At 39.1% G+C, this 27547-nt stretch overlaps 1 protein-coding gene across 2 annotated transcripts in view; it reads right to left on the reverse strand.

The window, feature by feature from the left end:
* Positions 1-27547, reverse strand: part of METTL5 (methyltransferase 5, N6-adenosine) — a 96996-nt gene that overhangs the window by 35238 nt on the left and 34211 nt on the right. For both annotated transcript variants that reach the window (XM_053698419.1, XM_053698418.1), the window contains exons 5-6: positions 25674-25756; positions 16751-16802 (exon numbers count right to left, since the gene is read on the reverse strand). In XM_053698419.1, the coding sequence (XP_053554394.1) occupies positions 16751-16802; positions 25674-25756 (135 nt within the window). The remainder of the gene's footprint in view (positions 1-16750; positions 16803-25673; positions 25757-27547) is intronic.

Consider the following 27547-nt stretch of genomic DNA (forward strand, 5'->3'; position numbering starts at 1 on the left):
AGTTAGATTTTGATGTTTGAATGGACCCTGTATCAGAAGGTCCTGTCTTAGAGGTAGAGACCAAGGCGGACAGGATGACATGTCCACTAGATCTGCATACCAAGTCCTGCGTGGCCATGCAGGCGCTATTAGAATCACTGATGCTCTCTCCTGTTTGATTTTGGCAATCAATCGAGGAAGCAGCGGGAAGGGTGGAAACACATAAGCCATCCCGAAGTTCCAAGGTGCTGTCAAAGCATCTATCAGAACCGCTCCCGGATCCCTGGATCTGGACCCGTAGAGAGGAAGTTTGGCGTTCTGGCGAGACGCCATGAGATCTATCTCTGGTTTGCCCCAACGTCGAAGTATTTGGGCAAAGACCTCCGGATGAAGTTCCCACTCCCCCGGATGAAAAGTCTGGCGACTCAAGAAATCCGCCTCCCAGTTCTCCACTCCCGGGATGTGGATTGCTGACAGGTGGCAAGAGTGAGACTCTGCCCAGCGAATTATCTTTGATACTTCCATCATTGCTAGGGAGCTTCTTGTCCCTCCCTGATGGTTGATGTAAGCTACAGTCGTGATGTTGTCCGACTGAAACCTGATGAACCCCCGAGTTGTTAATTGGGGCCAAGCCAGAAGGGCATTGAGAACTGCTCTCAATTCCAGGATGTTTATTGGAAGGAGACTCTCCTCCTGATTCCATAGTCCCTGAGCCTTCAGAGAATTCCAGACAGCGCCCCAACCTAGTAGGCTGGCGTCTGTTGTTACAATTGTCCAGTCTGGCCTGCTGAATGGCATCCCCCTGGACAGGTGTGGCCGATAAAGCCACCATAGAAGAGAATTTCTGGTCTCTTGATTCAGATTCAGAGTAGGGGACAAATCTGAGTAATCCCCATTCCACTGACTTAGCATGCACAATTGCAGCGGTCTGAGGTGTAGGCGTGCAAAAGGTACTATGTCCATTGCCGCTACCATTAAGCCGATCACCTCCATGCATTGAGCTACTGACGGGTGTTGAATGGAATGAAGGACACGGCATGCATTTTGAAGCTTTGTTAACCTGTCTTCTGTCAGGTAAATCTTCATTTCTACAGAATCTATAAGAGTCCCCAAGAATGGAACTCTTGTGAGAGGAAAAAGAGAACTCTTCTTTTCGTTCACTTTCCATCCATGCGACCTTAGAAATGCCAGAACTAACTCTGTATGAGACTTGGCAGTTTGAAAGCTTGAAGCTTGTATTAGAATGTCGTCTAGGTACGGAGCTACCGAAATCCCTCGCGGTCTTAGTACCGCCAGAAGGGCACCCAGAACCTTTGTGAAGATTCTTGGAGCCGTAGCCAATCCGAATGGAAGAGCTACAAACTGGTAGTGCCTGTCTAAGAAGGCAAACCTTAGATACCGGTGATGATCTTTGTGAATCGGTATGTGAAGGTAAGCATCTTTTAAATCCACTGTGGTCATGTACTGACCCTTTTGGATCATGGGTAAGATTGTCCGAATAGTTTCCATTTTGAACGATGGAACTCTTAGGAATTTGTTTAGAATCTTTAAATCTAAGATTGGCCTGAAAGTTCCCTCTTTTTTGGGAACCACAAACAGGTTTGAGTAGAACCCTTGTCCTTGTTCCGACCGCGGAACCGGATGGATCACTCCCATTAATAACAGATCTTGTACACAGCGTAGAAACGCTTCTTTCTTTATCTGGTTTGTTGACAACCTTGACAGATGAAATCTCCCTCTTGGGGGAGATAATTTGAAGTCTAGAAGGTATCCCTGAGATATGATCTCTAGCGCCCAGGGATCCTGAACATCTCTTGCCCAGGCCTGGGCGAAGAGAGAAAGTCTGCCCCCCACTAGATCCGGTCCCGGATCGGGGGCTCTCGGTTCATGCTGTCTTTGGGGCAGCAGCAGGTTTCCTGGCCTGCTTGCTCTTGTTCCAGGACTGGTTAGGCTTCCAGCCTTGCCTGTAACGAGCAACAGCTCCCTCCTGTTTTGGTGCAGTGGAGGTTGATGCTGCTCTGGTTAAATGTACTACGGCCTCCGAAATGAATGAATTAGCTAGTTTAAGGACTCTAAGCCTGTCCGTAATGTCGTCTAGCGTAGATGAACTAAGGTTCTCTTCCAGAGACTCAATCCAAAAAGCTGCCGCAGCCGTAATCGGCGCGATACATGCAAGGGGTTGCAATATAAAACCTTGTTGAACAAACATTTTCTTAAGGTAACCCTCTAATTTTTTATCCATTGGATCTGAAAAAGCACAGCTATCCTCCACCGGGATAGTGGTACGCTTAGCTAAAGTAGAAACTGCTCCCTCCACCTTAGGGACCGTTTGCCATAAGTCCCGAGTGGTGGTGTCTATTGGAAACATCTTTCTAAATATTGGAGGGGGTGAGAACGGCACACCGGGTCTATCCCACTCCTTAGTAACAATTTCAGTTAGTCTCTTAGGTATAGGAAAAACGTCAGTACTCGCCGGTACCCGCAAAGTATTTATCCAACCTACACAGTTTCTCTGGTATTGCAACGGTGTTACAATCATTGAGAGCTGCTAAAACCTCCCCTAGTAATACACGGAGGTTCTCCAATTTAAATTTAAAATTTGAAATATCTGAATCCAATCTGTTTGGATCAGAACCGTCACCTACAGAATGAAGCTCTCCGTCCTCATGCTCTGCAAGCTGTGACGCAGTATCAGACATGGCCCTAGTATTGTCAGCGCACTCTGTTCTCACCCCAGAGTGATCACGCTTGCCTCTTAGTTCTGGTAATTTAGACAAAACTTCAGTCATAACAGTAGCCATATCTTGTAATGTTATCTGTAATGGCCGCCCAGATGTACTAGGCGCCATAATATCACGCACCTCCCGGGCGGGAGATGCAGGTACTGCCGCGTGAGGCGAGTTAGTCGGCATAACTCTCCCCTCGCTGTTTGGTGAAATTTGTTCAAATTGTACAGATTGACTTTTATTTAAAGTAGCATCAATACAGTTAGTACATAAATTTCTATTGGGCTCCACCTTGGCATTGGAACAAATGACACAGATATCTTCCTCTGAGTCAGACATGTTTAACACACTAGCAATAAACTTGCAACTTGGTTATAATCTTTTTTAGCAAAAAACGTACTGTGCCTCAAAGAGGTACTAAACGATTAAATGACAGTTGAAATAATGAACTGAAAAACAGTTATAGCATCAAACTTTAAAACAACACAACTTTTAGCAAAGGTTTGTTCCCATTAGAAAAATAACAATAATTAAATTTGACATAAAAATTACAGAGCAACGTTTTTATTCACAGTCAATATAAAATTCTCACAGCTCTGCTGAGAGAATCTACCTCCCTCCAAAGAAGTTTGAAGGCCCCTGAGATCTGTCAGAGATGAACCGGATCATGCAGGAAATATAAGAGTAACTGACTGGAATTTTTTGATGCGTAGCAAAGAGCGCCAAAAACGGCCCCTCCTCCTCACACACAGCAGTGAAGAGAAACGAAACTGTCACAATTAAAACCAAACAACTGCCAAGTGGAAAATAATGCCCAAATATTTATTCACTCAGTACCTCAGAAATGTAAACGATTCTACATTCCAGCAAAAACGTTTAACATGATAAATACTTATTAAAAGGATTAGTGACTTTTAACAGAGTAGTTCCGGTGAAATACCATCCCCAGAATACTGAAGTGTATACATACATGTCATTATAACGGTATGGCAGGATTTTCTCATCAATTCCATTCAGAAAATAAAAACTGCTACATACCTCAATGCAGATTCATCTGCCCGCTGTCCCCTGATCTGAAGCTTTTACCTCCCTCAGATGGCCGAGAACAGCAATATGATCTTAACTACTCCGGTTAAAATCATAGTAAAAAACTCTGGTAGATTCTTCCTCAAACTCTGCCAGAGAAGTAATAACACGCTCCGGTGCTATTGTAAAATAACAAACTTTTGATTGAAGTCATAAAAACTAAGTATAATCACCATAGTCCTCTCACACATCCTATCTAGTCGTTGGGTGCAAGAGAATGACTGGGACTGACGTAGAGGGGAGGAGCTATATGCAGCTCTGCTGGGTGAATCCTCTTGCATTTCCTGTTGGGGAGGAGTTATATCCCAGAAGTAATGATGACCCGTGGACTGATCACACATAACAGAAGAAATGTGATTTAGCTTGTTCTCTTATATAGCTTTAAAACAATCAGCCTGGGTAGCCAAATAAAGCAAAAGTAAACTATACTCAGCACAAAGTCCAGTATGAGGGAAATGAAAAGGTTCTCTCCCGGTGAACCTGCTACCACCAACCGCGTAGCATAGCTGGGAGCACGTCTTTCTCTATCCTATGCCTGTCCTCCAGGACTTCACCATAGGCTTGGAGTAAAGTTTTTCAACGAATGCCGTAGAAGTCTTGTACCAGGTTGCATGGATCAAGTAAAACAGTTTTTGTTGGAAGGGAATTTGCACCGGTGCTGTCTTCATTCCTAGGTCTGTGGAAAAAGATATTAAGGTAATCAAAATGGAAATTAGCACCATCAGTATATGCTTTCCTCTCTGGCATCAGCTTGGGGCTCAGCGAGGGTTGCTTCCGATCACTAGGCTTCTGGACACCAATTCGCCCCTCGCAAGGGTCAGACTTCAAACGCAAGTCTCCTGCCTCCTTTGTGAAAAGTGGAGTCTCACTCTGTGATGCACCATCGCATTGCGCTGATCCGCAGGAAAGCATATCGTCCGGTTTTCCCCGGGTCTGTTCCGGATCTGCTAAATTAGGCGAGTCCATAGCAGATTGCAAAGTCTCTGTAAAGAGAAGCTGATACTGCTGAAGAAGAGCCCTGATATCATCCAGTAGATAGCAAGAGGATGCCATAGCCATCTTGGGGATTATAAAGCCGTACTCTGCTTTCGCTAATTATCCTCCTCACGCAGTTAAAAGATGGCCGCTCTCTGAAGGCCTCACTCAGCACTGCCGCCAAGACAACAGGAATAACTTGACTCCTCAATGTCCCCCGAACTCCAGATTTCTTAGTTAAGATCCGTGAGCTAATAGGCACCTTGTAAATATGAAATAAGTTGAGCTGAAAGGCCAAATATATATTTTTTAGTAATATACAGCCGGAGCTATGGCAGCATGCGACCATTCAGACTCAGGCTAACTCTGCCCCCAAACTTATATTGATTTTGATCCCCCTATGCTATGCTTTATAGAACTAAAGGTAACTTTACCATCACTTTAAGATTATAATGTATCTTAAATAGAAACTATCTTTAGATAGATTTTTTTTTTCTTAAAAAGCATTTAAAAAATAAATAAAAAAAAAATCAGATTTTTGTTTATTATATTTTGAACATTGATTTATATATATATTATTTTTTTAAATGGTTTGTAATTTCAGGTTTTTAGTACATGTCTTTCTTTAAAAACTGTGGTGTGTTCCAAGATGAGGAGGTAACAAACTTGCACATATTTACAACCAGGCACCTAAATTTGCCACCATTGTTTTCTGTAAACAAAGCTTTGTTTCATCTGACTGGCTTTTGCTTGAGTCATTCGTGCATCTCACTCTAATTATGGCTGCTGCCAATTTGGAACCAAGGTTACACTGCAGGTATCTGGAGCAGAGTTGCTGCACTTGTGCGAACACACGAGCACTGGAATGTAGTGAAAACCAGATTTCAACATGGTAAGAGGGAGGTGGGAAATAGTTTCAATATTATACTTATAAAAATTATTTAATGTCCCTTTAAGCACACAAGAGGGGGATACATACATGCTCTTGTACATGTGTGCAAGAATCCTCAGCAACAAAAAGCAGGGGTTTTTTTCCCCTCAATATTTTTTTAGTCGTCGTTTAGCTTGAGAAAGCTATAACAAACCCATTATAGTGACACTTTTGAAATTATATTTACACTTTATGAGTCAAAAGCTCCAACTGAGCATGTGAAAGAATTCACAGACTATACATATATGCATTTGTGATTGGCTGATTGCTATCACATGGTACAGGGGGAGTGGAAATATACATAACTTTGAAATTTGTTAGAACAAAATCTACTAATGATTAGAAATTCAGAGTAAATGCTATTGCATTGTCTTGTTATCTTGCATTTGTTTATTATGCAAATCTATTGTGTTTACTGGTCCTTTAAGCATCAGATAATCAAATAGGAACAGTTGTTTTTGTGCTGATGACATAGTTACAGCCCTTTGGAAAATTACAAAAATGTAGAAGAAAGTCCCTTCCCAGTCGGTATTTACCTAAGAAAATGCTTGTCCTGCAAATACTAAATGTGCTAACATAAAGATGGCCCTTTCCCCAGTCTACAAGGTGAGCTACCAATAGCAACAATCTCTGTCAAGGTAAGAACCTCAAACTTTGAGTACTTGAGCAATTTATTTAGGGTTATTTCTTCTTCTTTTTTTTTCCTGGTTAATTCTAGTACACATAACAGCAGCAGCAGCCACCCCCAGCCCCCCCCCCCCCCCCTGAAAAAAAAGGTCATGGCAAATAATAAAGCAAAAGAACATTAAATTATTATTTTTTATGAATATGTAATGCTTTCCGATAATCCAAAGGAGAAGCCTCTGCTACCCAAGAGGTAGTGACTGCCTAAGAATTATCTAAGCCGTTGAGAAACTTGAGTTTAAAGGGATACTAAACCCAAATCTTTTCTTTCACAATTCAGATAAGGCATGCGATTTTAAGCAACTTTCTAATTTACTCCTATTATCAATTTTTCTTCATTCTCTTGCTATCTTTATTTAAAAAGCAGGAATTTAAAGCTTAGGAGCCGGCCCATTTTAGGTTCAGCACCCCGAATAGCGCTTGCTTATTGGTGGCTAAATTTAAGAACAGGATTTTGACTTTATGTACATAAGAATATAACAAATGTCATATGTATGTTTTTCTAGTTAAATTTAAAATGATTAAAGTACATGTATAAAGTTATTTTTTCATTTCTAGTCTATAATGATACATTAGTTGATTATCAGCGTTAATAATCATATTATTCTTTGTTTGGGTTACTTTGGAATTTAAGTCATACTGAGATTAAATGACTACTAAATAGGAGTAGAATTGCATAATTAAAGGGATATGAAACTCAAATGTTTTCTTTTATGATTCAGATAGAGCATGCAATTTTAAACAATTTTCTAATTTACTCCTATTATCACTTTTTCTTCATTCTCTTGGTATCTATATTTGAAAAGCAGGAATGTAAGCTTAGGAGCCGGCCCATTATTGGTTCAGCACCCTTGGTAGCTTTTGCTGATTGGTGGCTACATTTAGCCACCAATAAGCAAGCGTAACCCAGGTTCTGGACCAAAAATGGCCTGGCTCCTAAGCTTTACATTCCTGCTTTATAAATAAAGATAGCAAGAGAATGAAGAAGAATTGATAATATGAGTAAATTAGAAAGTTGCTTAAAATTGCATAGCTGAATCATGAAAGAAAACATTTGGGTTTAGTGTCCCTTTAATGCATCTGAAAGGCTGATGTTACACAATGCAAGTTGTAAATGCAGACTTGGGGCTCGCTTCCATTTAGCAGTAAAAAATGGAGCCGTAAACTACCGAAGTGGCTAACTGCTAAAAGTAGTTTATGGCTCCATTTTAGTACCAGGTTTTCATTAAAATATCTGATCACCTCTAAAGAAAAACAAAAATAAAGATACACTTATTTATAATACATATTTTATTAACTATAAGCAAATACTATTTTTCATTACAATTATATTTTCCACTTTATTAATATAAGTAATATGTATTGATGCCCTAGGCATAGGTCTAGTTTGAATTTTGTAGATATGTGCTTGCATATATATTTTTACGTAAATACATGCTGATATTTCAATAAGAACATAAGTGCAACTATTCCTATACATGGGACAACAATAAATATTACATATTTCAGTTTTTTCTGCATTAAACAATTTGCATTATTTGCAAGTTTTAAAATTTTAATGGGAAATAGGTTTCAAAAAGCTAATTTTCTTCTTAAATGGAAAGAGTCCACAGCTGCATTCATTAATTTTGGGAATTCAGAACCTGGCCACTAGGAGGAGGCAAAGACACCCCAGCCAAAGGCTTAAATACTCCTCCCACTTCCCCTCATCCCACAGTCATTCTTTGCCTTTCGTCCCAGGAGGTTGGCAGGTAAGTGTCAGAAGTTTGTTTTTTGTCTCTTATGGAGGGTAGTACTCTTCGACATGGGACGGGAGGTTTAAGTAATCCTGTCAGTCTCTCAGTGAGGACCTGGATGAAAATTAGAGTCCGGAGATACAGGAAGAGTCTTTCTGCGAAACCATCCCAACATTTTAACAGCTCCACAAGCAATCGGCGTTGTCGAACTTCACATCGCTGCCTGCTTTCTTCTCTCAAGTCCATGGCAGATGCGATGCTACTATCTGTCACACTTGAAGGGCCATGTTCCTGTTTCCACAGCATAGATTCAGGTAAGATCGTTTCATTTTACTTCTTCATGAATGTATTGTCATACAATGTTTCCGGTGAGGTGCCTACCTTGCGGGATTTACTAGAATATAGGATCTCAGTGGGACTCCTTTTGTATCTTGGAATCAAGGGTTAATATCTCCTGAGGGGAATTATTGAACAGGTTTTTTTTAATCATGTTTGTTATGTGATTCAATCTGCTTATGTGTAGTGTTAACTTGGCTCATGGCTTGGAACATAAAGGCCTTTGGAAGTGACGCGACCTTATGGTTGGGCACGCTTTTTTGGACTGTACGGTTCATCTTGTGACTGGGCGTGATTATGTTCTGGTCTTCCATTTCCGCATTCCTGACCGTGTGGTGACGGAGAAATTCTGGTACGCAGGGGTCTGGTTCATAGGAGGTGGTGAGTGCCCCAGCCATTGTGGGTGTCAGGTGCCGTTTAGTTTTTTATTTTCTTATAGTCCATATTTGCATATTCTCTATCCAGTTATGGAGGATTCTGATGTGGAGACTGTTCAAATTTCAGATTTAGATTCTTCGTCCGGTGTAGAATCTGGTTTGGCCTCATTGTAAATCTGTTATGTTCGGTATGCCGTCTTAGAGAGCCTTGATCCCCGGGCTCAGGGAATCAAGGGACCGCTGAGCCATCCGCCTCTGGGGGCCCTGTCCTCAGAGAGGCGAGTTCTCTACCGCTCCCTCCTACTACACATGTGGATAACCCAGATTATGTTTATCCCTCCTTGCAGGGTGGTTTGTCCCCCCTGGAGGTTGCAGCACATTTTCGCTTCCACATATTTTTGACGAATTATTTGTCTGCATAGTCCAGGCGTTTACTTGCGATTGTGCTTGTGCCCTATTGTCCCGGGTCTCCCGGCCTTGGGAGGGCCTGTACAGTTCCCTCCGGGTGTAGCTGTCCCTGAGTGTTGTGCCTTTCGTTACAGAATTGCGCGCCTTTTGGGATTACTCAGACATGTTTTTCAGTTGTTAGACGACCCTATCCTTAACGGATACGGGAATCCACAGTCTTCTACTTCGAATGGCTCACCTCATTAGACATGATGGGATGAGGTAATCTCCTGATTGTTATTGAGATCATTCCCAGTTTTGCTGGAAGATCAAGGTTCCGATTGGCTGGTCCTGGGGGTAGGCCTGTTTCTTCTTGGGCGTTAACCTGCGGGTTGCCTTATATTTTCTTTTATCCGATTAGGACATCTTTTATTTTTGTTTATACGTTTCTTTCGGGAACTTTCTGGGATCGATACTAACTGTTACTTCTGCGGAAGTTTGTTAAGGGACATGTTAGTCCTATGTTTGTCTGTTATTCCTTCTTCCCCCCTGAGGGAGTATTTATTAAACTTGACAGTTAGGACCATGGTGGCAGGCTGGTCCTGTTTGGTTCTGTCTCGTGGATGTTCAGACATGTGGCCCCGTTTCTGCTTGGCTGGTCTGGTCCAAGCGCCGAGTGCTCATATCATTTGTGCTTCTTGTTTTTGTTTCAACAAGTTCAGCTAAGCATTCTAGAGGACTGGTCGGTCCATGAGGCAGGAAGAATTGTTTCATTCCTTATTAGCCCTCAATCTGACTGGGTCAGTGGAGTTCCGCTGCATCACTCTCTCTTGCGTCTGATAATATTGAGACCTAGAGTTTTCCTCCCCCATGCTGTAGAGGGTTGGAGGGCTTAGCGCCCTCTTGATGCCGATTTGGGCGGCTTGGCCTTCTGAGACTCTGGGATTGTCCTTTTTTGGACTTGGTCCTTCAGCAGCTAGTAGCCTGAGGGGTAGCTTAGCTGCCTAGCGGCGGACTGCTTGCAAACTGTAACCAGCTGTGGCTATTTGCACATTGTCTGTGTAATATCCAGCTGTTTTCATGAGACCTTTTTTGGTCCCTCCGTTTTCTCCGTGTCTGTTTTTTATATCTGACGGGTGTTAAGGTCTCGGCTATTGTTTGTCTAAACAATTGGGAGCTCGGACCTCTCTCTCCCTGCTGCTTCCGGTTGCTGAGGCTTCTCTCAACGTTTTCTTTGTGGATCACGTTGCGGGTTGTTACCAGACTTTTAGGCTCTAGGGCTGGTTCGGGGTTCCCCAGTTACAGAGAACTTGGGCTATGACCTTTTCTATGACTAATTGACCAGGCCTTGGTTGGCCAGGTTTTCTGAAGTAGCTCATTGGGCTTGACTTACGACTTTATGGTCGGTTTCTCTTGGTCAGCTTGCTGTAGTAACCTTATGGATTCACTGCTCTGCAGGTGAATGGGTTTGCAGTGTCACTGCTGCAACTATTGCACATTGGATGTGTGTTAGCAAGCTCATTTTTTAGTTCGTTTGCATTGGAGATTTGCTCTTCCTTTAGCCCGCGGCTTCGGGTCTTGTGGGCAGGTGCTCTGCCTTTCTGGCCCCATTCTTTTTCTTAGGGTGGGGGCTTATTCTCCTTCTTATGGAAGTGTGGTCCCTTTCTTAGGGTTTCTCCTGGATTCGGGAGGTTGGAACTGAGCGCTAACCCCCGGAGAGGGGTATTCTCTCTGGGTTGTTATGTTCCATCTGGAGTCTTGCTGGCTCCATGTTGAGACTATGTGGGGCCCTTTGCTAGATTCCTTTGGGTCTACGGCCTTGTTGTCTGTTCTTAAGGAGTCGGGTTGGCACCCGTGCTCTGTTGGGATGGCTGTGGCCATACTTCCTCTCGTTTTTGAGCTGGTGTTGGGGTTCTTCTGTTACCCTGGTTCAGACCTGCCGACACTTGGGCTGGCCCGGCTGGGAGTAGGTTCTGAGATGTGTTATCTTCAGGATCTAGGTTGGCATAGTGGCTAGCTCCTTGGGCTTGCAAGCTGAAGGTCCAGGGTTCCAATCCACCTTCGAGTTCTGGTTGTAACCTCTCATTCTTGGGGGTGCAGTGGGCCTTGTTGAGGTTATGTGCTTCCCCTTTTTGGAGACCTATGTGTAGGTCTGGCGGCTTAGAGAGTGTGCTCTCTGTGAGTTTTTTTTTGCAATCTGGTCTCTTGCTGGCCTCTTTTTACTTCTCAGCATGTATTCTTTCTGTGTCATCCTGATGATGGCTGCATGTTCTTGACTCAGGGTTTTCGTTTGGGTCTGTTTCACGTTTATTTGGGTCAGAATACTTCAGTATTCTATGTTCTGACGACATGGGGACTCCGTCTTCAGTTGTCTTTTGGTGCTTTGCACGATGTTGAGAGAAAGGTTTCTCTGTTCAGACGCCCAGTCATATCCTCTGGTTTCTGCTTGGTCTGGGCGTAGCCTCCCCTTGTTTGTCAGGATTCATTTGGGTCTTTGTGAGCTGGGCTCGCTATTGGGGGTTTTCCTTCTATGAATTTTGTGGTGACCTTTTGGTTTCCCTTTGGTTCTTCCTTGCCCTATCCCTTTGGGAGTTTAGGCTGGTGTTCCCTTCGTTAATGAGGGGTGAGTGGTGAGGGACCGACTGTTGGGCGACGGTGTCTCCTGGAGGACTGTTGGCTCAGTTGAGTCTGATTTTCTGGTCTCTAGCTAGGCTTCTGGACTAGCTGAGGGTGAGTGTCCTTGGGGCTTTTTCCTTTTCAACGTTTTCTCCGTTTCGGATGAAGCGGGTTTTTTGTTGGGTAGTGGTTTCAGGCTTGGTACCCTCCGAATGGGCCGCCTATTGTTCCCTCCCGTCTTGGCATTCAGTGTTTTCTGTAGCTTGGGTATTGTTTCCTAAAAGTAATGAATGCAGCTGTGGACTCTTTCCATTTAAGAAGAAAAACTTAAATTATGCTTATCTGATCATTTTCAGTCCACAGCTCCCCACCCGTATTTTTATGTGGGGCGTCGTTATTTATTCTTCTGGCACCTTTCACCCTAATATTTCTTCTACTCTTCCTTGTTCCTCGGCAGAATGACTGGGGGATGAGGCAAGTGGGAGGAGTATTTAAGCCTTTCGCTGGGGTGTCTTTGCCTCCTCCTGGTGGCCAGGTTCTGAATTCCCAAAAGTAAGGAATGCAGCTGTAGACTCTTTCCATTAGAAGAAAAGAAAATTATCAGGTAACCATAATTTAAGTTTTTTCCTTTTACACCTAGTTGAGCTGGTTCTAATTTTTTTCAATGTATCGACAGCCTCCAACAGTGTTTTAACGGTTTGCAATTTTATTGGAAACCTGGTATAAGTTATCGCTTAACGGCTTCTAATACTTTCTATGGGACACAAAAATATTTTCGGAAGCTGAACCACATCTGCCAATATTGAGGTATAACGCGCCATCAGAAGCAGACACTCCTAAATAGGCAGGGCACAGCAACCCAATCTAGAATGCAAGCAGACACAGGAGGCACCTCATAGTGTAGTATATTCCATTTATAAATAATGATGATAAAAGTTATCCAACTCACTTGGTGTGTAGCACTGTAATGATAGTGCTATTAAAGGCAATCCAGAACCTCAAAACCACCTGGCTGGCTTCCCACAGGATACTGGAATGTCACCCAGAGAACTTCTTAGCCTTATAGGATTGGGAGGTCACCAGAGAACCGATCAAGAAGTCACTCAAACAGGAACTTGATTAAAACAGTTTATTGAAGAAACGCGTTTCTCAGTACATAAGTCTGTTTAATCAGACTTGATACTTCACATACATAACGATCCTGTTTAAAAAGCTCCATGAGCCAATCAAAATAACCTGCTTCACAAACACTCCCTCTACCATCCAATAAAGATAACACAAGCATAGTAAATATGCACACACACACACTTACTCCCAGTAAACAAAAATAGTAATACCCAAATCATCAAACTCCATATCAACAATCATATGTGTGATAGTATATAAAATTATTAGAATAATAATTATATATACACTATCACACATATGAATGTTGATATGGAGATCAACAATTTGGGTATTTTTTTACTTGGAGTACATCGAATATACTACACTATAAAGGCACCTCCGGTGTCTGCTTGCATTCTAGGTATTACAAATTGTTGGTAAGAATTCATTTTTAACAGGCCCGATTCATAAATAATGCGCCCTCTACTTGTCTGGTAAGTGCTTTTGAAGACGAGTTATTAAATGTTATCGCCTGCTATTGTGCATTTACAAACAAGGGTGGTATTAGCAAAGAACTAATTAAGTGAATTTTTGTGCTTAGTTATATGAGGAGCATAAATATTGTAGCTCGCATTATACCACCATGAGTCCCATCTATATATATATATATATATATATATATATATATATATATATATATATATATATATATATATATATATAACCATGGACTTTTAATGTCAGTGTATTTCTTTTTACTGCTGTTTAAATAACCCAATCCCCAACGCTAAAAACTATTTGAAAAACAAAATATAACAAGTGCATGGGCATTTCCAACATCTTAGATGCCTATGGTGAAATAATCATCAATGCACAGAAATCTGTCAGCACGTATGAAAACATTGTAACTTGTATATATGTGTTCTGAAAAAACACAACTGAATGTATTCACATATATGCACGCTAAAGGGTCCCAGATAAATACTGCTGCAACCACTGGTATACAATTGTATCTTTCCATGACAGCAAACTAAGCTGCACATGAATGAGCCTTCAGCTCTATGGGATTGGAAATAGGGGTGTGTGAAAGCTGCTCTAAGAGTCAGATATAGGCTAAACCCCCCAAAAAACACTAATCTCTCAAAATTGTGTGGTAAAAAGCAAATTAATAAAAAAAAATGGGGGGGATGGGGGGATCACACTTTTTCATTTTTCTTATTTTGGATTTCTAAAAATATTTTATAATATCCAATTCCAGAAAAAAAAAAAAAACTTGCCCATTAAGAGACCTATATAATTTATCCTCACTTTTTTATTTTTGAGTCCCCAATGGATAAAAGGTGATTAACTATAACACCCTATAATACTTATTAGTTTGTCTAATGTTTGTCTCGCTGCTTTAAGTATATATGTTAGTTGAGTTCATTAATAATTTGTAAATACACCCATATGCTTTAGGTAACAACCTAAGGGTTAAACCACAAAAAGAAGTTGGAATACAAATCTAATTACCTTCAGCTTGTAAAAACTTAATAAATTCAACGGACATCCATTGGTCCCACTAGATGTCAATCACGTCAATTTAGCATGTTGTGCTATTTATCAAGACCAGGTAACACAGGTGAGCATCTTGATAAAGTCTGACCCACAGCCGAAACCCGTAGATGCACCTTTTTCACCTGTCATTTTTGAAATTTGAGGAAAAGCTTGTGGAGTCCATTAGGCTGAACGGGTGTCATAATGTCCCTTTGTATACATCAAAGAGGGACAGGTACACAATATACCGTTGTAGCGCCTAGATGAGACTTACCTCTAAATCCACTTGAAGTGCTTTCAATTTGCTCTACCGGAAACCACAGCCCGAACTAGAACCCACCCTGATAGCTCTCACGAGTGTCAGGCATCTTTCAAATGAAAAGCTTGGGAACTATGCTTACGGCAAATAGAGCTCCCACAACAGCCCAGCGTCTGACTAACAAGTAAAGAGAAGTCTGGTCTCACATTAAGGAGCTCTATCTACACAGCTGATTGATACACGACAACGGATACACAGCCCGTTGATACACCGCAATGTATACACAGCTAAAAGAAGCAATCATCTAACGGCAATGCTGCTACTTGCAGCTGTCTTTGAGACTCTCTCCTACCTTATCTATAAGAGGATTGACTGTACATGCGCAAATATTCCGCAACAGGGATTACCATATCCCTAAAATTGGCATATATGCTCTGTCACCTTTGATCTTGTTTTTAATCCCCTCCTACTGACTGATATAGTCGAGGAATCACTGTTATTATCACTGTTAGTAACACTAGTCTTATGGTTTATTGATAAGGTTATTAACCTGTTTTTAAACAGTGTTTTATCATATGTCATTTTAGTTATTCAGTGCAGGCACTTCCCTGTTCTTATTTTTCAATATTACTTTGAATACATTTTGTATATATTTTTAGCAACTATGTGTTTATTATTTGTATAGAGGTGTTATTTAATCCCCTTTTTTACGTTTTATTTTGTCAGATTGCTCTTTTTTCAGGAGTTTCTACTACATTATCTGATTACTTGTATTGTTAAATTATAAGAATTTCTTATACATTTTTGTCTTTCTGCATGTTCTATGTATTTGTTCTAACAGTGAATACAGATTTTTTTAAAAGTAGCTTTTCTTTGTAAGTTCCATAGTTTCTTGTCTTCTTATTGGGAAAAATGGCTTCATTACCACAAGTTTAACTGGAACATAGATTTGATGGTAAAGATAGTTTAGTGGTGTAAAGATTTTGTATATGTATTCTTATTGTTTTGAATTACATTCAACAGATGAGCGCAAACAATCCTCCTCATTGGTGTTCTAGTGTAACAAAGGGAATTTAAAACATGCAGTGTCTAAGTTTAAAAGTTAGATTCAGATAGAACATGCCATTTTAAGAAACTTTCCAATTTACTTCTATTATCAAATGTTCTTTGTTCTCTTGGTATTTTTTGTTGAAAAGCAGGGACTTAAGTTTAGGAAAGTGCAAATGTATGGAGCACAATATGGCAGCAGTTTTACAAGAGTGTTATTCATTTGCAAGAGCACTAGATGGCAGCACTATTTCCTGCCATGTAGTGATCCAGACAGCTACCTAGTTTCCATGGTATTCTTTGCTGAAGAAATACCAAAGTAAATTTGATAACAGATGTAAATTGCAAACTTTAAAAAAATAAAAATAATGTAAAATATAAAACGAGGGGTCAGGCTTGGATTTGTTAGAATATTTTGTAACCAGGTTTCTTATGGTTACGGAATTTATAGTGGGTGTGGTATTGTTTATTTAACAATGGTGTTTGAATGCATGCATCTCTCTCTCTCTTTCATGTCATATACTGTATATATATATATATATATATATATATATATATATATATATATATATATATATATATATATATATATATATATATATATATATATATATATATATATGACATGAATAAGGGAATGTTTCCAGTAGGAGCTTTGCAATACATTTATTGAAGATAGGTGAGGGCTGCTGTGTTTTTGGACTATTTACTATGATATAGGGATTGAGCAGGATCGAATACAGATTTGAACCACCTGGTCACTTTTTGTGCTGGATCTCTTGGGACTTGAAAAAAAAAAAGTATGCTCTGTCTGAATCTCAAGAGGACATTTTTGGGTTTCATATCCCTTTAAATTTAACACAGCTCTTTTTAAAACATTGTCTTGCTACTAATTTTAACCTTATTTTATATTCCTCATTAGTCTCCACACGATATGATCATTAACATAAAACACACTTTTTTCTTACCAGCTACCACTTCCATTTTCACTTGCCAGTCTGCTGCTTTCTTCTGAATATGCTGTAAAACAAAACCAAAAGTAACATCTTAGTAAAATATGACTGATGCAGTCCCTGCATTTCACATTTAATAAAGCAACAGAGCGATTTATTGTACTAACCAGAACTATGCTTCATAATGTTTACACTTTTTTCTGTTTGAGTATAGGCGCAGAGATGAGACCTTTTATTATGTGTTACAAGCACAATTCACTATAACCAGACAAATTAAAAATTGTGTCTCATAAAATGTTTAATTATTTTTAACTAAACAAAACATTAATTATTTTGTATGTTTGTTTGTTTTTTCTATGTTTCCACTGCACCTAGAAAGGATAGCTTACATCCTACAGGATTCAACATAGTTATTGCTTGATCAGTGCTGAACTTAAAATACACCTATCCTTAAAGGCTACTCAAGTAGTGTGTCACTGGACTGCAAAATTGCAAATTTTGCAAATGCATTTTTGTACACAGATAGTCTGCAGTGCTTAAGTGACAATATATATCATGTATATGGCCTTTTAAAAGCAAATAATTAGTAATGTTCTCTCTATCGGGTTTTTGTAAAGCGCGGCTATTCACCCGTAAGGGTCTCAAGGCGCTTGGGATTGCTGCAGTTCAGTAGAAGAGCCAGGTCTTGAGGTCCTTTCTGAACTTAGTTAGGGAGGTACCTTGTCTGAGGTGCAGTGGGAGAGTGTTTTATGTCTTATGGCTGCCAGGTAAGAGAACAATCTGCCTCCTGCTGTGGTCTTCCTGATGCGGGGGATGACTGCGAGGGCTTGGTCGGCCAATCAAAGCTGTCTTGTGGGGGTGTAGAAGGTGACACCGTGGTTGACGTATTCGGGACAGATGTTGCGGAGGGCCTTGAACGTGTGGGTGAGAAGATTGAACGTGATCCTTTTGTTGATGGGTAGCCAGTGCAGGTCTCGCTGGTGTTTGGTGATGTGGCATTGGCGAGGGAGGTCGAGGATGAGTCTGGCCTAGGCGTTCTGGATGCGCTGGAGTCTGTTTTGAAGCTTGATGGTGTAGCCGGCATAGAGTGCGTTGCCGTAGTCCACTCAGCTGCTGACGAGGGCGTGGGTGACTGTCTTCCTGGTCTCGGTTGGGATCCACTTGAAGATCCTTCGCAGCAGGTGGAGTATGTGGAAGCATGAAGAGGAGACGGCGTTGACTTGTCGGTCCATGGAGAGCGATGAGTTAAGGATGACGCCTAGGTTTTGTGCGTGGTCGGTGGGGGTAGGCGGGTGTTGTCTATTGTTGATAAAGATTGGAGGCACCTTCACATCATGCTTTTAAGAAGTAGATTAAGAATGATTGACTTCTGGTATTACACTTAATGTATACCAGGAGCATAATATGCTGTCAACAGCCATACAGTAATTTGCTTGATGATTACTTATATCATAATGCTGTTCATAGTCACGGAAAACATTACATACCACACTATTTTATATATCAGATAAGAGTCCTTTGACTTATACTCTATATCTTTCTACAGGACAGCACTCTATTACACTGGTATTTTTAGTCACACAAGAACTGAAAGTAGTTACTTAAATGGACACTGAGCAGTAAAAAAAAATATAAACGATGTACTAAAGCAAGGATAATGTGCAGATGTAGTATCTAAAATTATTGAACAAATATTGAAGAAATGTCATGTTGTTACTTAGATTTCACTAGTTTTAAAAGTTTATGTTATATTATTCACTGAAGCCAGTTAGAGACTATATATATATATATATATATATATATATATGCATCAAAACGAAATTGGACAGGTGCATAAATTTGGGCACCCCAACAGAAATATTGCATCAATATTTAGAAGAGCCTCCTTTAGCAGAAATAACAGCCTCTAGACGCTTCCTATAGCCTGTAATGAGTGTCTGGATTCTGGATGAAGGTATTTTGGACCATTCCTCCTTGCAAAACATCTCCAGTTGAGTTAGGTTTGATGGTTGCCGAGCATGGACAGCCCGCTTCAAATCACTGCACAGATTTTCAATGATATTCAGGTCTGGGATTACCATTCCAGAACATTGTACTTGTTCCTCTGCATAAATGCCAGAGTAGAGTTTGAGCAGCGTTTTGGGTTGTTGTCTTGTTGAAATATCCCGCCCCGGCGTAACTTCAACTTTGTGACTGATTCCTCAACATTATTCTCAAGTATCTGCTGATATTGAGTGGAATCCATGCGACCCTCAACTTTAACAAGATTCCCAGTACCGGCACTGGCCACACAGCCCCACAGCATGATGGAACATCCACCAAATTTTACTGTGGGTAGCAAGTGTTTGTCTTGGAACGCTGTGTTCTTTTGCCGCCATGCATAACGCCCCTTGTTATGACCAAATAACTCAATCTTTGTTTCATCAGTCCACAGTACCTTCTTCCAAAATGAAGCTGGCTTGTCCAAATGTGCGTTTGCATACTTCTAGCGACTCTGTTTGCATGTGTGCAGAAAAGGCTTCTTCCGCATCACTCTCCAATACGCTGCATTGTTGAATGATGCACAGTGACAACATCTGCAGCAAGATGATGTTGTAGGTCTTTGGAGGTGGTCTATGGGCTGTTTTTGACCATTCTCACCATCCTTTGCCTCTCAGATATTTTACTTGGTCTGCCACTTCTGGCCTTAACAAGAACTGTGCCTGTGGTCTTCTATTTGCTCACTATGTTCCTCACAGTGGACACAGCTTAAATCTCTGCAATAGCTTTTTGTAGCCTTCCCCTAAACCATAATGTTGAACAATCTTTGTTTTCAGGTCATTTAAGAGTTGTTTTGAGGCCCCCATGTTGCCACTCTTCAGAGGAGAGTCAAAGAGAACAAAAACTTGCAATTGGCCACCTTAAATACCTTTTCTCATGATTGGATGCACCTGTCTATGAAGTTCAAGGCTTAATGGGCTCACCAAACCAATTGTGTGTTTTAATTAATCAGTGCTAGGTAGTTACAGGTATTCAAATCAACAAAATGACAAGGGTGCCCAAATTTATGCACCTGTCTAATTTTGTTTTGATGCATATTGCACATTTTCTGTTAATCCAATAAACCTCATTTCACTACTGAAATATTGCTGTGTCCTTCAGTTATTTGATAGATCTAAATGAAATTGCTGATCCAAACACCCAATAATTTATAAATGAAAATCATGGAAATTGTCAGAGGTGCCTAAACTTTTGTATGTATATGTATATATATATATATATAATATATAAATATATATAAGATACAGAAATTGTAGATTTGTTTTAACTTGTGTATATATTGGCTCACCCTGTAAATAAACAACTACCGACATAGTGCAAAGAAAGGGTGGGCAAAATTATAAGAATGACCAAAAGAATATCTATAAGAAAGGATAAAGACAAATTAATCACAGTATTTTGTCCTCTAAGTGTTTTGTTCTCAAAATTAGCCTCCACTACCTGTTGCACATCCAGCTTCCAGGCTTTTGACAAAGGCTCTTGGAGCTGAAACACGTAGAGAACCCCGATTGGCTCATTTGAATCTTCAAGCTCTGTCGAAAAGGCGGACTTGGTGGATGCCGACAACGGCTGGATTACAAGAAACAAAGCAAGGATTTTGACAGACGGTGACTGGTATTCCAGTTTTCAGCAAGTATTTACACACATCGGCTCATTTGTAGAAAAGGGCTTATTATCCTGAGTGTGATCATGCAGTCTAATAGGCTGACAGGCTGACACACCAAGCGCAGGAGGACTGTGCTCACTGCTTATACTTAACAGCTAAAGGTATCCACAAACCCTAACCAGACAGACTGGATACCACTTTCATATAGTGGCGTAAAGGTAACCACGAACCCTAACCTGACAGACTGGATACCGCTTTCATATAGTGGCGTAAAGGTAACTTCATACCTCAATCACTACCTTATATTGAGCCATATACCGGAGACTTTATTGAGAATACCATTAGAACTTCACCACCTCCGGGGCATTGTCTTTTTTATACTGTTCAGTGGGACTTCCAGCTTATTTGCACTTTTTAGATTTTTTATAGACTTTTAGAGTCTGTATATCCAGATATATTGTATTTTAATTTTCTTTTACATTTGTTTAATAAATTATTTATACTTATTAATAAAATTATTTATATGCATCTACTGGTATCAATTTTGGCATTTTTTGTATAGCCTTCACTGAACATTTGCACCTTATAGAAATTGGAGTTTAATTGTTATATATATATATATATATATATATATATATATATATATATATATATATATATATATATATATATATATATATATATATTATAGTGAGTCCTTTGATTGCTGTTTAGCGCTGCTCCCCTTTTGTGAGGATTGTGTCTTGCAGTTACCCTGTGGGAGTGTAGGGTTCTAAGGAGTTCTAGATACATTGAAGGTATAGAGTGAGTCAGACTATACTATTTTTTTCTCTTTTCCAAGTGCACACCCAGCTTGTAATTCTTAAGGAAAGAGTGGGCTGTCTTCCAGGCTGCTGCTTTACACAACTCAAAGTGAATAACACCTATTGCAACTGCCCAAGATATAGGAGGCAACCCTAGTAGCCCTTGGCCCTTAAGGAACTAGAACTTTCTTCAGTAGATTGGCCTTTAGGATACAAGGAATGATCCAACCCGGAAATAGTGGTCTTAGAAGATATGCAGACATGTCAATAACTATAATGCATTAAACGTTTTGTCATTCACAAATTACTAGTCTTTACTGAAAGCTTTTGGGAAAAATCAGTCAGAAAAATGTGTGCAATAGTATGAAGGATTTTTTTCTTTGTCACTTTTATAGTGACCATATATTCACATTATCTACAATCAGAAGTAAATTCAATAGAGTAAAATGTCTAACTCTAGATATGATAAGTTATGAGCCAAGGCCTGAAAAAACTGGGTGACTAAAGAATATTAAGCCAATTTGATGACCAGAAATTGCTGAAACTTTAACCTTCAGTGGGCTAGGCATGTTGTACCATCCAAGAAGAGAGTAACATTTCTAACACTGGATATATAAGTTATGAGCCAAGGCCTGGAAAAACTTGATGACTAAAGATTATAGGGACAGCCTAGTCAAAATTAAACATTCATGATTGACTTTTATCATCAAATTTGCTTTGTTCTTTTGGTATTCTTACTTGAAAGCCAAACCTAGGTAGGCTCATATGCTAATTTCTAAGCCCTTGAAGGTCACCTCTTATCTAAATGCATATGACAGTTTTTCCACAGCTACAGGGCATTAGTTTATGTGTTCCTTATAGATATCATTGTGCTCATGCCCTTGGAGTTACTTATGAGAGGACACTGATTGGCTAAAATGCAAGTCTATCAAAAGAACTGAAATAAGGGTCAGTCTGCAGAAGCTTAGATACAAGGTAATCACAGAGGTAAAAAAGTACATTAAAGGGATAGTAAACACCAAAAATGTTATTGTTTATAAAGATAGATAATCCCATTATTTACCATTCCCCAGTTTTGCATAACCAACATTGTTATAGAAATATACTTTTTACCTCTGTAATTTCCTTGTATCTAAGCATCTGCTGACTGCCTCCTTATCTCAGATTTTTTGACAGACTTGCATTTCAGGCAATTAGTGCTTACTCTAAATAATTACACGTGCATGAGCACAATGTTATCTATATGAAACACATGAACTAATGCCCTCTGAACAACTGTCAAATGCATTCAGATAAGAGGCGGCCTTCAAGGGCTTAGAAATTACCATATGAGTCTGCCTAGGTTTAGCTTTCAACTAAGAATAACAAGAGAACAAAGCAAATTTGATTATAAAAGTAAATTAGAAAGTGTTTTAAATTGACATGCCCTATCTGAATCAAGAAAGTTTAATTTGGATTTACTATCCCTTTAATATAATATAATGTTGGTTATGCAAAACTGGGGAATGGGAAATAAAGGGATTATCTATCTTTTTAAACAATAACAATTCTGAAGTAGACTGTCCCTTTAAGTCCATTTGATACCTGAAATTGCTGACACTTCACCTTCAGTGGACTAGGTATGTTGTACCATCCAAGAAGTACAAGTATCTTAAACTTTAAAACATGCTCTAGATGCAGGGGACTCCCTTGCCTTTAACATATGTTGAATTACTTCATCTAGATGTTCTTACTAATTTAACCTTTGCTAGCCGGCCTGCTAGTTGCATCCTCTGAGGCTTAGGATGCAGAAATACCCACTAGAAGATCCTCTGTAATGACAGGAATCATCCATAGAGGTTCAATAGACAACCTATGGAGTATGGAGAACTTAAGCATTCTGGGCCAGAACAGAATTTCTGATATCACCTTCAGATCGTCTTTTTTTAATTCTGTGGAATAATCTGGGAATCAGGAAAATTGAAGGAAACATATAAACAAGTCTGGCATCTATGCTCAGGGATTCTGCTGTAGTAAAAGAGCTGAATAATAGTGGAACCTGCCTGTTGTTGCTTGATGCCATCAAGTCTATCGCTTAGATTCTAGAAAGTTTCACAATCCATAAAATACGGTTCTATGTAACTTTCATTCAGTTAGAAGTATTTGGTGTCTGCTGAGATAATTTACTTGAGTTTTTTCAAGTCCAGGGAAATGTAGTGCTGTTAGATTAATCTGGGCCCAGAATAAAAACATGTCAGTTTCAGTAACTCAGTTCCTTGTGTTCCCCCTTGACATCTGTAGTGCAGCACAGTTGTCATGTTGCCTGACAAAATATATCCTTTCCAAAACGGTGGAAGTGTAGAAGTGCCAATGCTACAACTCTTTTCTCCAAAACAACGCCATACAATTTAGAATCTTTATTGTACCATTGGCCTTAAGTGTACTGCTCCTGGTCTAAATATACCAAACCTAAAGAGCTTTAATCTTTACTTAAATTTATATAGTTTTGATCTTATAAGGGGAGAACTCCTCCTAGATTTGCAGGGTCTATCCACCAATCTACATGCAAGTTTAGATGTTCTGGAAATGGGACTTCTGCCTTTAGTATAAATTTTTGCTTCCACACAAACCTGTTATCTGCTACTGAGAGAACTTTCTCCTGATTATTTTTCTAATGAAGATAACTAAAAATGGAGGATCTACAAAGGGAAGTGACTTTTATTCAAGGGAGGAGTGTGGTTTTGTCCATTTTCCCTATATAAACTTCCCTTCAGTCCTTCCACTCTCTCCACTTAAACTCAAAACTTAGGTACTTTAAACACTTTTGATGTATATTCAATAAACGGAATAAAAGTACAAACCTTTTAGGAAAAAATGATGGTTTCTGCTTTGTGGGATATAAACCACCCAATCTGGCTGCTGTAGGGACAGTTATTGTCACATATTACATTGACAGCATTAGCTGTGTTGACCATTGAATGAACCTTTATCTTTACATCTATTGATTACTTTGGTGTAACATTGTGTTTTTTATTAAACTTCATAATGTACTTCCTTTAGAATGTAAGCTCACAAGTCCACCTGTCCTGTTGATCACCTTATGTAAAGATAGTCTACAGCTTACAGTGACTCAAGGGCAGGGCCATCTACCCTTTGTGATTCATTTAAATATATTCTATTGTACTACACGACTGTATACTTAATTTACAGTGCTGTGTAAAATGTTGGAGCTTAAAGGGGCAGTAAACTTATAACACATAGTGCAGAATTATATAACATTAGCTGAACGCCAACTTTAAACAACAAAGTATTACAGTGCTATTTTACTACGAAGTTCAGTTTTGAAGAACGCCGCTCCTGGCGCTACTGTTTTTTTCTAAGTACATCACGGGCACGCTGTCTGGTCACAGCGCACCTGATCACGCCATTAAACTGAATGTAGCTCGCTCCCGCTACCAGACCAGAGCGGGAGCTGACTACATTCAGTTTAATAGCGCAATGTGACAAGACAGCGTGCCCACAATGCGCTTAGAAAAAAACAGACCAGCTCAGTAGAGCCAGGAGAAGCGTTCTGCAAAACTGAACTTTGTAGTAAAATAGTACCGTAATACTTTGTTGTATAAAGTTGGCGCTCAGCTAATGTTATATAATGCTGCACTATGTGCAGAAGTATATAACATTATTTTGTAGGTTTACAGCCCCTTTAATAAATAAATTATAATAATAGTATAAAATTAAACTTTGATTATTCAGATAGAGCAAGAAATAAAAAAACACAACTTTCTGATTTATTATCAAACCGAGCAGTCTTTATATGCACACTGAGGCACCGCCTCCTACTGTACATTTGCAAGAGTTCAAAGAGTATGCATAAATGAGTCAATGATGGCTGTCACATGGTACAAGGGGCAGGGAAACAGGCGGCTATTTTGAAATTTATCAAACAAAATACTGGTCATTTTTATTATGCACAAGTTGATTATGCAATTCTACTGTATTTGGTACTTTAATGGCAAAAAAGAAAATGCTGAAAAAGGAAAACAAGGTCTGTCATTTATTAAAGGGACAGTATACTTTATTTTTTGATTGTTTAAAAAGATTGATAAGGCCTTACAACTCATTCACCAGCTTTGCACAACCAACATTGTTATATTAATATATTTTATAACCTTTAAACCTCTAAATTGCTGTTTCTAAGCCTCTGTAGGCCGTCTCTTATCTAAGTACATTTAATCAGCTTTTCACAGCAAGACAGTGCTAGTTTATGTGTGTCATATAGATAACAGTGTGCTCAACCCCGTGGAGTTATTTGTGAAGCTAAACTAATTGGCTAAAATTAAAGTTTGTAACTAGCACTGATATAAGGAGGGAGGTCTGCAGAGGCATAGATAAAAGATAATCACAGAGGTAAAAAGTATATTAAATATTGGTTACTGGTTGGTTATGCAAAACTAAGGGAATGGGTATTAAAAGGATAATCTATCTTTTTAAACACTATAAACTGACTTACTGCTCTGGTAGACGTTTTGTGTAGAGAGTATACAGAAGTTCTCGCCATTTGAAGTGCAATCTTCAGAAAAGTCATATCCATCCCTAGGCGGAAAAATAAATAAAATAAGTGTTTCTGCAACCAATAAAAACAATGCAACACTTCCAGCACGTCATATATGTTAAAAATAAAGCTGCATACTAACTAGTTGTAGCCCTACCAAAATGTCAGTGACAAAAATGGGCCAGTTCCTAAGCTTACATTCCTGCTTTTCGAATAAAGATACAAAAAGAACAAATAAAAATTGATAACAGGAGTAAAATTGCATGTTCTTTCTGAATCATAAAAAAAATGTGTTTCATATCCCTTTAATGTTGCACTATCTCCAAGATGCAGATGCTCTCTCATAGAATGAAGCATCTAACATTAAACTGCAATATATAACACAGTAGAACCTGGCATTGAAGATAACTTCTTAATGCAGATACAAATAAATATATATATATGCTTCTAGTTTCCTTTACATTGTTTTTTGGAAATTTCTATGGTGTCTTATTTCATTAGAAGCGTAAACAAAACAACTGCACGATAGATCAGCGAGTCTCTGAAAGATGGGGCTTAGCATATAGAAATTAAACGTGTTTGGTTTTTCATATGTTACAAATGCAGTGCTATAAATCAAACATAAAAGTGAAAACTCTAATTTTATAATGTGTTATTACATGCTGCATGTAGCAGAACAAATAGAACTTCCCTTTCATGCCATGTACTGTAGTTCTATCAGATATTACAGGTAAAACTTGCATCTAGGTCAGTGCCGCTTTCATATTTATATACAGTGTTCTCCACAGAAACGTTTGCCAGCCGGGTGGCAATATGAAGTAGCCATGTGACATTATGAAGTAGCTGGGTGGGAGCAGTGTAATATTTTATTTTATATTAAATCATTTTCTGCTATCCAAAGCAAAAATGATTGCATATTTTGACAAATTTATTTAATGAGAATTTGTGCACATTTTTTTTTTTAACATTTTTAATATTAACTAATTTTAGCATAATATTGGCTAAAATTTTAGCTTGGTGGTCAGTCTAATCAGGTGGTCCTGGGGAGAACACTGATATATAAACACATAAACACTTGGTTTTCATGTTATGATGCTTGGCACTACAGTTCTCAAGTACGGATAACTGGCTGGTTTCTTGATCTGGGCATAGATGCATCAATTAAAGCTTCATTCATTAGCCAGTTTTGTTCATGAGTAGATATCTTTTATTGCTGGTTCAATCTAATATTTCCTATCTCCGAAATAGAAAAGTAAATATATCCTCATTTCAGATTTTTCAGCAATGTCAGTATTATATAGAATTTTACAAGGCTAAATATGTTTCATACTACTAACAATACGAACGATCTGAATACTACAGTTATGCCATGTTCACCCTCCTATATTTTCTATGAACTAATGACAGTATGTAAACTAATTGTGCTCTTAAAAATATGCAAAATATGCTTTCTAGCTATTTAAAAGACCTATTCGGTTATCCAGAACTGTTGGATTAATAAATCACTTCTTCATTTTAAAGATTAAAATGTAAACAAAATGTTAACTCCTCCCATTTCATTACTTACCCTTATGCTCAAAACATCTACCTTAACGGTTTAGCACCATAGCATTACTTAAAGGGACAGTATAGTCAAAATTAAACTTTCATGATTCAGATAGGACATGCAGTTTTAAACAACTTTCCAATTTACTTTTATCATCAAAATCGCTTTGTTCTCTTGGTAATCTTTGTTGAATGCTAAATCTAAGATCATATGCTAATTTTAAGCCCATGAAGACCACCTCTTATCTCAGTGCATTTTGACAGTTTTTCACAGCTAGACAGCGCTA

This window comes from Bombina bombina, chromosome 1, assembly GCF_027579735.1.
Source record: "Bombina bombina isolate aBomBom1 chromosome 1, aBomBom1.pri, whole genome shotgun sequence".
NCBI classification, from domain to species: Eukaryota; Metazoa; Chordata; class Amphibia; order Anura; family Bombinatoridae; genus Bombina; species Bombina bombina.